Source organism: Coenobita brevimanus, chromosome 49 (assembly GCF_032717465.1).
Source record: "Coenobita brevimanus isolate Jiangsu-jjx chromosome 49, ASM3271746v2, whole genome shotgun sequence".
In the NCBI taxonomy this organism is placed as follows: domain Eukaryota; kingdom Metazoa; phylum Arthropoda; class Malacostraca; order Decapoda; family Coenobitidae; genus Coenobita; species Coenobita brevimanus.
The window spans coordinates 1,465,108-1,477,751 of NC_137002.1; the positions used below are offsets into that span (position 1 = coordinate 1,465,108).

The 12,644-nt window shown below is 39.2% G+C and overlaps 1 protein-coding gene across 1 annotated transcript; it reads left to right on the plus strand.

Moving 5' to 3' along the window:
• The first annotated feature begins 629 nt into the window (after positions 1-629).
• On the plus strand, positions 630-10,929 carry RpL8 (ribosomal protein L8). The gene is made up of 5 exons (XM_080272117.1): positions 630-652; positions 2,458-2,599; positions 6,464-6,605; positions 9,514-9,732; positions 10,625-10,929. Exons 2-5 carry the CDS (start codon positions 2,462-2,464, stop codon positions 10,897-10,899), a joined length of 774 nt encoding a protein of 257 aa, XP_080128243.1. The 5' UTR covers positions 630-652; positions 2,458-2,461; the 3' UTR covers positions 10,900-10,929.
• Positions 10,930-12,644: the final 1,715 nt, after the last annotated feature.

Below are 12,644 nucleotides of genomic sequence, written 5' to 3' on the forward strand. Positions count from 1 at the left end.
TCTGCCGTCCTGTCTGGCAATCATGTGTCTTCAGTAGCTACTTGGAGTGTATATAGTATTTTTGTATATGTCATGTTTCAGTAGAAATATATTAAATAGGCTATGGGCTAATAACTGGGTTATTTAGAAGTTCTTGTAATCTCCATGCGCATGTAGCATTTCCACTGGTCATTAGATTCCTCGTTAAATTATTTATTTTTACGTATGACAAACAACTTCAGCTGTACTTTATGAAGATATGTATATAACTAAATATTATGTAACCGAATACCGATATCCTCCCAATTACATATTGCAGATAAGCATAAGACTAACAGGCGTATTACATGTAAGATAGAAAATAGGGAATTTTGTAGTGTTACGAAATATTATTAACTAATATTGTTTTAAACTTTTAAACAATTAGATATGATACATTTATTTGTCATTACTCTTCCCAGTCGACCAGTTAATGAACTAGTTAAGAGTTAGTATAGATATTTCATCCAATACCAACATCTTATTTTAATAATGCTACTTTGTCATTTAAAGGTATGAAAACTTGCTATATTAAAGTGAAATTATTGTATGCGCATGCCGGCCGGCTCTTGTTCCGTGTGTTTTGGTCCCATCAGCACCGTCTGCGAGCCTTTCCCGGACAACTAGAGAGGAGGTGTGTGGAGTCAACCGATATTTGTTTAGAAATCGTTGTCAATCATGTCATCCTTGAGTATTTGAAAATGCCCTTGTGTAGTATGTTAATCTTAAGGAGCTTATGGATAATGTACGGTGGAATAATTTTGGTATTTGTAACAGATGGGAGTGAAAATCAGTGATGAATGTAGGTGGTGACAGGGTGCCCATGACGATGCTGGAGGTAAACATACCCCAATGTGGTTAAAAAAAGGTGTATTTTCACAGTCGTATGTGGAAAAATGTGTGCAGTATTGTTATTACTCTTTCATCTTGATTCAGGTGTCGTTATATTGAGCATTGCCAAACTAGGGTGTGGATACTTCAGAACTGGTAGTCATAAATGGTTGATAAAAATATTGAATAGCCCAGCATTACTCAAGATTTGGATTAATTATTTCACAGTCTGTGTAGATTAGGTTCTGTTAGACATGTGAGGAGCTGTGCAGTAGGTCTGAATGCATTTAGAACTGAGTAAATGTAGAATTGATACAGAATTTGGGATGTGACGCCTTCTTAGTTCCAGGAGTGCCCCATTTTTATGCTGCTCCATAAAAATAGGGAAGTCCCTGTGGCTAAAAAGAAATACAGTACGTTAGTTGTCCAGCTACCTCTTTGTTCATCGAGTTTGGTACATGCGGAGGTGCATCGCGAATTTCCTCATGTTAACTCCTGCTGTTCTGACAAGCAGGCGGTGTTTTAGCTTGTACAGGAAATGACTGTTCATGGATGTTGTTACTTCCTTGCTGTGCATTTTGCTTAAAGTATTATGTTTTCAGATTTCCTGTTAGCATAACATAGAAGATTATTTTTCATTCATTAGAGTGTATAAGTACAACATATAAGATTATTTTTCATTCATTAGAGTGTATAGCACATATATTGCCCTCTTGCAAAAGGATTTTTGAATTGTTTGTGAATGGTAGATAAGATTGTTGTATACACACTGTGTACATCATCATTTGTTACCATGATCAGTAAGAATTTAGGATCTTTTACAACTGAGTAAATGTAGAATTGATACAGTTTTTTCATTTATACCATTGCTGTGATCCTGGTTTTGTGTTATATAATCATTGTTTTCACATGTGGTTGCCACAAACTGAATTCTTCTTATGATCAGTTACTGTATGTGTATTGAAATAAAAATATATTGTAAAAGAGGGCATGCTCTACATGATAATGTTTTACTTTTTATGTATTTATTTTTTCAATGAGCATCATTTTACCACCTCGATTATCCATTGTAATAGAGCCAAAAGCATATCTGGAAAGTCGATCAGTCAGGGTAATGGACTTCTCCCTTAGCCCCCTTTCGTACATAACTTTGAAAGCCATTGTAAAAGGCCACAACGGTACAGTACATTGTACAGCATTTGTTGCTGTTGTTTATCTGGTCAAGCAGACTTAAAAGCCACAGCCAAGCAATTACTGTGGTCAAGCATCCTATCAACCACAGACAATCAATCACCACTGCAGAGCCCAGCCGGACTAAAATGTTCGCGCAGCCATAATTTCCACCCAGATGCAAGCATTTTATCCAGATAAAATGGAAAAATACAAGTAATGATTTCGAACAGCCGGATCACAGCGTCAGGATATTGGATTTTTGGAAAATGGACATCTGGATAATTAAAGGATTACTGTATACAGAGAGAACAGCTGGCATCTCTACATAGCAGTTCTTAAATTTTGCCGTATAAAAGTGCAGTACAGTAATTTCTCACATCTTGTTTATTTCCAAGCCAGACAAACTATGCTCTAACGTTAATCTTTGCATTACAGCAGGATGGGTCGTGTTATCCGCGCCCAGAGGAAGGGTGCGGGGTCTGTGTTCAAGTCCCACACGCACCACCGCAAGGGCAAGCCAGCCCTCCGTCCCGTGGACTATGCCGAGCGTCATGGCTACATTCGCGGAATAATCAAGGTAATTACGCTTGCACTGGTATTTCAGTTTGTTCAAGACTGTTTTGGTAATGAGTTATCACATTATTTATATGTAATGGGAGTGTTATAAGAAATTCCATTGAATTTGGGTCATTTAATATACAGGCAGGTCCTGAACTTATGAGCTAATTGGGAGCAAGGATTTTGCTCGTTAGCCGAATTCTCATTAAATGAAGTGGAAGAACTTATGGGAAAAATAGGGTTAGGGTGCAAGGTGTGCGAGCAGCCTCCACCAAAACTGACTTTCTGATCATTTTAAGCTGGAATAAGGGGTTAATACAAGAGGGTAATACACCTGAAATATAAAAACAGCATTAATATAAGCAGAATAATGTAAATTATAGGTATAATAGGGATGGGGTGAATAACCTCCACCAACCACCAACACCTGTGACAGACAATTTTAAGCAGGAATAAAGGGTTAATACACCTGAAATACTGTATATGACAGCTGTGGCGTGACCCTCGTATTGATTCTCGTAAGTTGGGATTTGGGGGGATTTTATCTGCTCGTTAAACAGGCGGTGGTGCAAATTTCAAGACCTCATATTTGCGAATTTTCGTTAAGTGGTTGCTCATTAACTGGGACTTGCCTGTACTATACAGTAGATTGAAAATTTAGGGGGATTGAGTTGATACAGGAATTTTACTTGCAGTTCATGTTAAGACAGGTTTTGTCATTTTGATATACCTTTAGTTAACCCCTCAGTGGCCAAAGGCCCGGAATTTACCGTGTACGCCAGGCTGACGCTAGGGCCATTTTTTGAAGTTTCGAAAAATGATTTTTTTTTTTTTTCCATACCATGTTGAAGAGAAAGTTCGGTGCACCTAACAGTACAAATCCCAGCTTCCTAGACGCATTTTATGGCTTGCAATGGAGCATGGAAGTTGCAGAAATATCGGCAACTGATATCCTCCGCCCAGGGGACTGCCGCAACACAACTGGGCAGTTGTTGTTATTTTTCTTTTTTTTACCTCCAAAAACAACACGAGTGGTGCTGAAATGTTGTGATATGATGATATCGATGATTTCAGTACATAATCTGTTTGGAATGGCTGGGGAAAAAAAAATATTTTTTCACCTTTTTGATATAAAATATGTTTATGGTTGTTTCGAGTTTTTTTTTGCGTTATCGTGGTGCCCATGCTTGGAAAAGGGAGCAAAAGAGATGAATTTTCAGTCCTAAATGAGAAAACTGCACGTCCTCCAAGGTTAGACTCTGCTACGGGAGAATAAAGTGGAGGGTCAGATCCGATTAGCAATACGGAAATTGTCGCAACTTCGAGCTCCCTCACCACGAGCATGGCTACAAATAGAATCGTAATGCAGTTTCAGAAGTCTAATTATTACAAATACAGATACAAAGCAGAAATAAATAAGTTTACAGATGGGGGAAAACGTATTTTTTCCGTAATACAGTAACTTGTTCATCTTTCTCTCTCATTATACGTTCATCTTTATCATTTTACCTTGTTATTTCAGAATATTATTGCTGTCTCATAAACAGGGTGGTTGAATGTGTTTTGCAAGAGAGGAAAAAAATTTTATTTTCTGTCTGAGTCGAGATAATGGGTGTAACTATGTGTTTTTAGGCATGGCCATGAGCGAAAAAATTGTACATCCACTCGTCATGACAGCAGGTGGTGAACTGACAGATGATATGTGAGAGGGTGAAGTAAAGGTCAGTCTCCTGTCCCAGATTTTCGTTCACTTCCCAAAGGTTTTCACAGTTTTCTACAAGTTACACTGCGTCAAATGATCCAAACCATTACAGCAAACCTGAGCAAATAGGTAAAGAGTCCAAGACAAAAATGTATCATTCACTTATTATCATGTCTTTTTTGTATGTGCCTGTATTACTTCATAATCGTAAACAGGTGGTTGTGTGTGTTTTGCAAGAGAGGACAAAGATGATATGTCCTGCCAGGGTCGAGATAATGGGTGTAGTTGCGCTTTAGGCATGGCTAGGAGTGAAAAAAAATGAAAATCCACTCATCACAGCAGCAGGCTTTGAACTGCATGATGGGGTGTATGGGTGTAGTGTAGGTCAGTGTGAAGACGTTCAGAACGTTCATTCAGTTCCCAAAAATTTTTGCAGTTTTCTATAGGCCGCGCTCAAACGACGCCTGCAGCCATTGATCGGCTAAACATCATTCGACGCCGGCGGGCACGGAGGGGTTAATGCCTTGAACAGGTGGCATATTATGTACTGTATTTTTCTTGGTGCTGGTACTGGTACTGGTACTTGCAGATTTTATTCAGCACTGGAGGTGAATTTTCGAATGGGGGGTGTTGGGTTTAGTCTTTGTTAACTCCTTTTATGGTTGAAAACATAATATGCCCTTCTGTGTATAGGATCATGATTTCTCGAAACTACATAAAAACAGATCATCATAGTGTCTGTAATGGGTTTTCTAAGTTTTCATATTATTATTGTACTTATTCTGTGCATTGTTGAAAAAATTAGAATTTTTAGATGTGAGGATTTGATGGCTTTTAGAAAGCTTATTGTTCAGTAATAAATTACATATACTGTATGGTATATAACACCTTTAGGTACACCTGACTTACACACAGTTTCCATAACTATTTGGTGGTTACTGCTTTGAGTGGGCTTGAAATGCAAAAACATACACTTCGAGGCTCAAGCAAATTGAACAACTGGTACTGTAATGTAACTTTTGCAAGAATGGACATAGAAATTGTGTTTATTATTGTAAATTTATTTTCCAGTCTTTTACACATGTTTGTAATCTTTAAGATGGTGTTCATGGCATAATTTCTGTTGCTTAGAGTAGTGCATATTTAGATAATAAGCAGTTACTGCCTGTAAATAAACTGGTAGTGTGCAGGAATTGTTTGCCTGTCTACAAAAGGCTAGGTGCCTGTGGGATGCCTTCACTTGGTGGCACTCATATGACCTAGCAACTTTGCAACCCTATTTCAGAATTATCCCTCGATTCACTCCCTGTTCCTGGGAAGGAGGATGGTGGGCTGTGGGAGAATTGTAACAAGTGCGGTCTACCAGGTTTATGTGTAGATGAGCCTAAGATGGCAGCAGCAATAAAATATTAGTTTTGTTTATTGTTCTTAGCTCACTTAGATGCATTGTGGTTAAGTAATATACTGTAGTATAATATGCTGATGATTAATATTGTGGCATGCCTTTCAGAAAACATCTCTGCTTCCCCGCATCTGGTAGGTTTATGTGAAACACGTCTCTATGGAAATGTCTAGGTGGTTAAGCCTGTAAGTTGGAGACAGGCCTAAATATTTATAAAGGAATCATGTATGAATTATTGTGTGACCTGTTTTACCAGGAAATTGTAGATAGTTGTTCCTCTTTTGTACTTGTCTGTGGATCATGCTTCACCCCATCTTTTAAGTAAGCAAAAGGGTCTCAATGATGAGCTTGAAAATTGAAAGTGAAGAAACTATGTTGTGCAAGGAAATTGAAATATGGCTCTAATTTTATATTTTTAGAGAATCTAGAAGTCTGTTATTTATCGTTATTATAGACCATTTTTTCTCAGTTTTCTCCCTGGCCTCTGAAAAGGGGATTATGGACTGCATAGGGACAACTTCAGTTTGTAGTCCACCAGGTTTGTCTGGGGGCCACAACAAGATGTGTTTTATTAGCCCAGAGAGGTGACTGATCTGTAAAACCAAGGACCTCTCTGTCATAAGTGTGCTGGTACTATGTAGGTGTAGATTATGCAAGGTCTTGTCCTGGACTTTTGTTTTCTGTGAGGAAGCCGTAAAGATAAAGCAATTCACAGGATGATCATAATCACACGAGTATGTTTCTGGATGTTAACATAGTGCACTGACTTCCTCTCACAGCATATCATCCATGACCCTGGTCGTGGTGCCCCAATTGCTGAAGTCCACTTCCGTGACCCTTACCGCTACAAGACCCGCAAGGAGCTCTTCCTGGCTGCTGAGGGCATGTACACTGGACAGTTCATCTACTGTGGAAAGAAAGGTACGTCTGACTACTCTGGAAAAGTATCAGAGCTGTTGACCGAGGTTTGATGAATATTTGAAGCTTTGAATGTGTAATTTACCTAAGGCTTGTCACTCAGTATAGAGAGCTACCTTAAGTGGAAGGAAGAGTAATAAAAATGGCAGGAAAGAAAGGGAGAAGCTGGAAGAGAGGAGGGCAGACAAAGAGAATGAGAAAGGAATGTGTTATATTGAGTGGGACAATTATGGTTGCCACCTACCATGTTCATTAGTAGGGTAGAACGTGTATAGCAATTCCAGAGGTAGCCCAATTATCCAGGCTGTATGGTGTGAAGGGGTGCCCGTATAGTCCGAAATCATGGTTAATCCGTTGGAAACAAAACACAAGCACTGTTAGACTGATTTATTTACCAGCAAATACATGTTAAGCAGCAGAAAGACCTTACTAACTCAATTCATATTCTTCCTGTTTGTTTTTTTATTTTTCTGAGTATTTTCAGTTTGGTAAATTACTTTTTCTTGCCGAAAAATTTTCTCCCTGTTATTATCATCACGTTCCTTAAGCTGTACCTACAATTTTTTCCAGTGCAGTGGAAGAAACTCAACGTACTTAAAGGTGGACTTTCGTTTCCTCATTTACAAACTGGAGGGTAGGTTAGGTTAAATTATTAGGTACAGTTAAGCTTGGTTAGGCCAGGTTTAGTTAAACACCTAGGTTATAACAGTCTCTTCAGCCATTATGTTAACGAAACAAACAAGTTATCATAGCTGAACAGCTAAAAACAATGGAGAAACAGATTTAACAAGAAAAGTTTATTTACCAGCCCAGAAATAATCAAAAATATACCATAACAGACTATCAGGAAGAACTGATTTGGTAAGGTGCTTTTACTGCTTAAAGTAAAGCATGTGTTTAGCTCCCTTAGTGCCCGTGAGTTTAGAAATTTGTGTGCTCCCGTGGCCGGCCTTGGGACCATTTTTTCAAAGTTCTAGTCAATTTCTTTCTTACAGATATGAAAAGACTTGTCTGGTGCACCTGCCTTCCCCCCCCCCCCCATCCTGTGATTTGATATGATTCGTGACAGAATTATTAAAATTAGGGCGCATGTTACTGTAACTTGTAAACATATCGGCGAAAAAGTCTGGGATGAAGTGACCGCGTGACTGCTTAGGATGGTAGAGTAGGGTTGTGTAAACATGCCAGTGACCTTCGTTCCCTTCCCGTAAGTGTTTGCATTTTTTGATAGCTGGCTTTAGCTCAATGTCTCTGACACCAGTACAGTAAAACGTTGTTCAAGGCCGGCAGCTATGAAGGAGTTAATGGAATATAGTACCTTATTGTTTGTGTCAGTGCTGTTACTACTTGCTTATGGAATTGAGTTTCTTGCAAAGGGAGGATCATGTAATCCCACCAGAAACTTATAATTTGTCACCACCTACTTTTCACTGTGGTAGCACAGGCTTAAGGTTTACACGTTAAAAGAATTAATATAGGACTGATTGAAGATGCTTACTGATCATCAGTGAGGGAAATTTTTCTTGGAGCTATTGGATATCTCCGTACCACGTTTAAATCTCAAGTAACCATATCTTAGTGTTCCCTGTTAAATGTTAACATGCTTATGAAGTTGGATATGGAATTCCATTACCTGTAGTACATTCAGTTATCATCCTGGTATTGTCCTTCATTTTCCCATTGGTGGAGAGATCTTGTACAGGTGTACCATCCTTTACTGGAGCATTATTATTATTATTATTATTATTATTATTATTATTATTATTATTATAATTATTATCACTCATCTTAAATGTCGGGACCAACTGCCTAGTCCCAGGCTCCTACGCTCCTCATGGGGCAATGTAGGATTGGATGATGGATGGATGGAAGAAATTATTACTATATGGTGGAATTAAATAATAGTATGGTGGATGAGTGTGTGAGGAAGAGAGGTTTGGAAGTTGGTGAGGCTAGGGGACTGACACGAGATCGAGCTGGCTGGATGAACATTGTGAGGAGAAACGCATGGTGTGCGATTTGGCACCCCATTTTAACATGACAGCGTCCGGATTGACTCTCGGGTACATTTATGTTAAGCTACAGAACGTGATGAACGTTTTTGGCGTATCTGATAGTGCCAGGATTCTGGGGGCTTGAATGATGAGTGAATGGAAGCATGGCCCATTGGATTGGGCATATTTGGGCTGTCAGGCCATTGCAACTGCTCACCCTGCCCTAGGGTGGGAAAGGAGGTCCAGATGATGATGATGATGATTTGTTATTTTATTTATTTATTTATTGCCCGTTCCCATTTTGTGCTTACTGCAAGATGGTCCACATCAACAGGGATAGGTTGTGAGCTTCCCACATCTTTAGTGCGTTGTGATTACATTTCTCTCTCTCTCTCTCTCTCTCTCTCTCTCTCTCTCTCTCGTATGTTATGTAGCCACATGTATGCTGGATTTTTTTTTTTTTTTTTTTTTTTTTTTTTTTACACCTCTGTTTGTGTGCCATACATTCCTGTATGTGTGGAAGACAAAAACTTGAGGTAGATCAATTCATGCCACCCATTGTCTCTTTTACTGGCAAGTAAATGAAGATAAGAAGGTTACTGATACAAATGATGTTTGGTATAACTTGCCATTATTGTACATTACTTACAGCTTTTATGTATTTTAAATTGTGTATTTGGAATTTATTATAAACTTTATAAAGTAATTTTAAATTTATGTAATATATACATGGGTTCACTGCCAAAATGAAGTTTGGTTGGTTAACTTTTAATTGTTTTATTAAAAATAATAACCATACTAAAATACCTGCAGCTATAGTTGATAAATATTGTCACGATGAGATACAAATGAAATGTTATTGTGTATGTAAGCCGTTTTGGTGTGTGGTGTTAGTTACCTTATGTGTATTCTTACAGCCAACCTTGATGTTGGCAATGTGATGCCCATTGGCACCCTGCCTGAGGGTACTGTTATCTGCAACCTGGAGGAGAAGACTGGTGACCGTGGCCGCATTGCCCGTGGCTCTGGCAACTATGCTCAGGTCATTGCCCATAACCCTGAAACAAAGAAGACCCGTGTTAAACTGCCCTCCGGTGCAAAGAAGATTTTGCCTTCTGCTAACCGTGCTATGATAGGTAAGCATCTGGAGTTTGTTGTTACTGCATCACTTGATAGTTTTTATTATGCCAGTTCTTTTTTGCCATTCATGCTCATGTCTGGAGGAAGGTAACTTGAGGTAGAGCAAGTCATGCCACCCATTGTCTCATATACTTAAATAGTAAATGAAAATAAGAAGGTAACTGATACAGAGTATGGTTGGATTGAGTTTACTGAGTATTTTATGTTGCTAACAGTTTATGCTGCTTGTGTGTCCTGTGATGTGCTGGTTGAAGTAAAGAAACAGTCCTTGTCATAGTTTGCTTTCCTCTGGCATTACTGACTCGAGTACTAGGGGAGATATATGTACAGTATATGGAAAACTCACAGAAGATAGATGAGAGGATTATTTTTTCACTTGACCTTGAATCAGTTTATGTATTTTATTAGTTTTTCTGCTTTAACATTTTATTCATCTTACGAATTCTGTAATTAAAGGTGTTTAAAGAAGGCTATATCTGACTCCATGTTAAATAATTTTTATAAAGTTGGATTGAGCCTGTGAAGGTTTATACCCAAGGGGTGGTTGGTGTTTATTGCTCATGTAATACTCAGGGATGAGTTAGGCTGGTCATTCTCGTCTTAAATGTCAGGACCAAGTTGCCTTATCCCCAGGCTGCTGTGCTCCTCATGGGGCAACACAGGATTAGATGATGAATGAATAAATGAATAAAATCACAGAAATAATAAATGTGTCATTGGATTGAAGAGATTATGTTTTTCACAGTACTGTATGACTAAATGTTTTATGTTGCAAGGATTATCACTGATGGAGATGAATGTAATTGCCTGTAGATAGGAAATGCATCATCAGATTGAGGGGGTTAAGCAAGTTTTTTTTTGTTATAATGGCAGTATTCTGTGTTTAAGGTATTGTTGCTGGTGGTGGCCGTATTGACAAGCCCATCTTGAAGGCTGGGCGAGCATACCACAAGTACCGCGTGAAGAGGAACAGCTGGCCCAAGGTTCGTGGTGTGGCCATGAACCCTGTGGAGCATCCCCATGGTGGTGGTAACCATCAGCACATTGGTAAGGCCTCCACTGTCTCCAGAGGCAAGTGTGCTGGTAGGAAGGTTGGTCTTATTGCTGCCAGGAGGACTGGTCTTATCAGGGGTACCAAGAAGGACCCAAGACATGCTGGTTAGACATAATAAACTGTACTGTATTGGAGATGATACCATGTTTTATTTACCTTTCTTAGCTGTGTATGGTATTTGGAGGTGTTAAGATTTTATTTAATTATTTTCATTTTTTTATCCTATGGCTGTCTGTACGTTGCTACTTGTCACTCTGCCCTAGGGTGGGAAAGGTGGTCCAGATGATGATGATTTATCCTGTGTTTTAGTTAACCCTCTTTAATGAGTATATGGAATATGATAATCTTATTGATTTCATTTGTTATGTAGTGTGTTAGATTCCATAATGATGCAAAATTAGGAAAACATTGAAATAAGTTCGTGTCTTGAAATATGTATCAGTGATTTATTTATTTATTTATTTATTTTTTTTTATGCTAGGAAGATGGAACCAAAGGCTAGGAGACCGCTAAACGGTTCCAAGAAAAAAAAAAAAAAAAAAATTTAAGACCCATTCATTTCGAGATGCCTGGACACACTGCGTTTGAAAGACTGGAGATCATAGGAAGTAGGAAATACAGACAGAGGGAGACAGTTCCAGAGTTGACCTGTTGCATAAATGAAGGACTGGGAGTAACGGTTAATTCTTGCATTAGAGAGTTGGTCAGAAGAGGGATGAGCGTTTGTTGCTAGACGGGTGCTACGCGGCCGTTGTAGAGGCGGAGGGATGGAAGCCGACAGTTCAGAGAAGTGACCATTGAGGTAGCGATAGAAATGAGATAGAGCCAACAGTGCTGCGAAGAGAGAGATTGAAGGGAGCCAGTAAGAGAAGGAGAGTTGAGACAAAATGCCTTTGACTTCACCCTACTGAGAAGAGTTGTATGTGGGGAGCTTTCCCACACGAGTTGTACTCTACACGGGCGAATATAACCCGTGTATAAATTCAACAACTGTGCTTGAGTAAAGAAGGTACGGAGTCGGCTTAGCACACCTACTATCTTGGAAGCAGATTTTACATGAGATGCAGTATGATCATTCCAAGATAAATCCCTAGTGAATGAAACCCCAAGCATGTTCAAGGATGATGCAGGATTGAGCTGGATATTATTAAACATTAATGGGTACTCCTGTGGAAGATTTTGTCGGGTTGGTATGTGTAAAAACTGAGCCTTTGAAGCATTAGAAACAAGATTATTTTTACCTCAGTCAAAGATACGTGCCAAGTCAGACATTAGGTGTGCCATAGCCTCATCCCTTGTTTGTTGAAATAACTGCTGAGTTGGACGTTGCGGGAACCGAATGGAAAGGTGAAGGGTGGAATCAGCGTACGAGTGGATAGGGTTAGATGTACAACTTAGAAGGTCATTGATGAATAAAGGAAGAGAGTTGAGGATAGGACAGAGCCCTGAGGAACACCACTGTTGATAGATCTAGAAGAACGATGGTCGTCTACAACAGCGGCTAAGGAACGACCACAAAGGAAGCTAGAGATGAAGGCACAGATAGAAGCCATAAGAGGGCAGTTTGGAAATTAAAGATTTATGCCAGACTCGATCGAAAGCCTTAGAGATGTCAAGTGCAAAGGCAAAGCTTTCGCCAAAGTCCCGAAAGGAGTATGACCAGATCGCCAGTGGAGTGTCCCTGACGGAACCCATACTGACGATCAGAAAGAAGGTTGTGACAGGAAAGATGTTTTAAAATTTTTCAGTTAAGAATAGACTCGAAAACTTTTGAGACACGGGATGTTAAAGCAATTGGACGATAGTTAGAGGGTTGGGAATGGTCACACTTGTTTGGGACTGGCTGAATGAGAG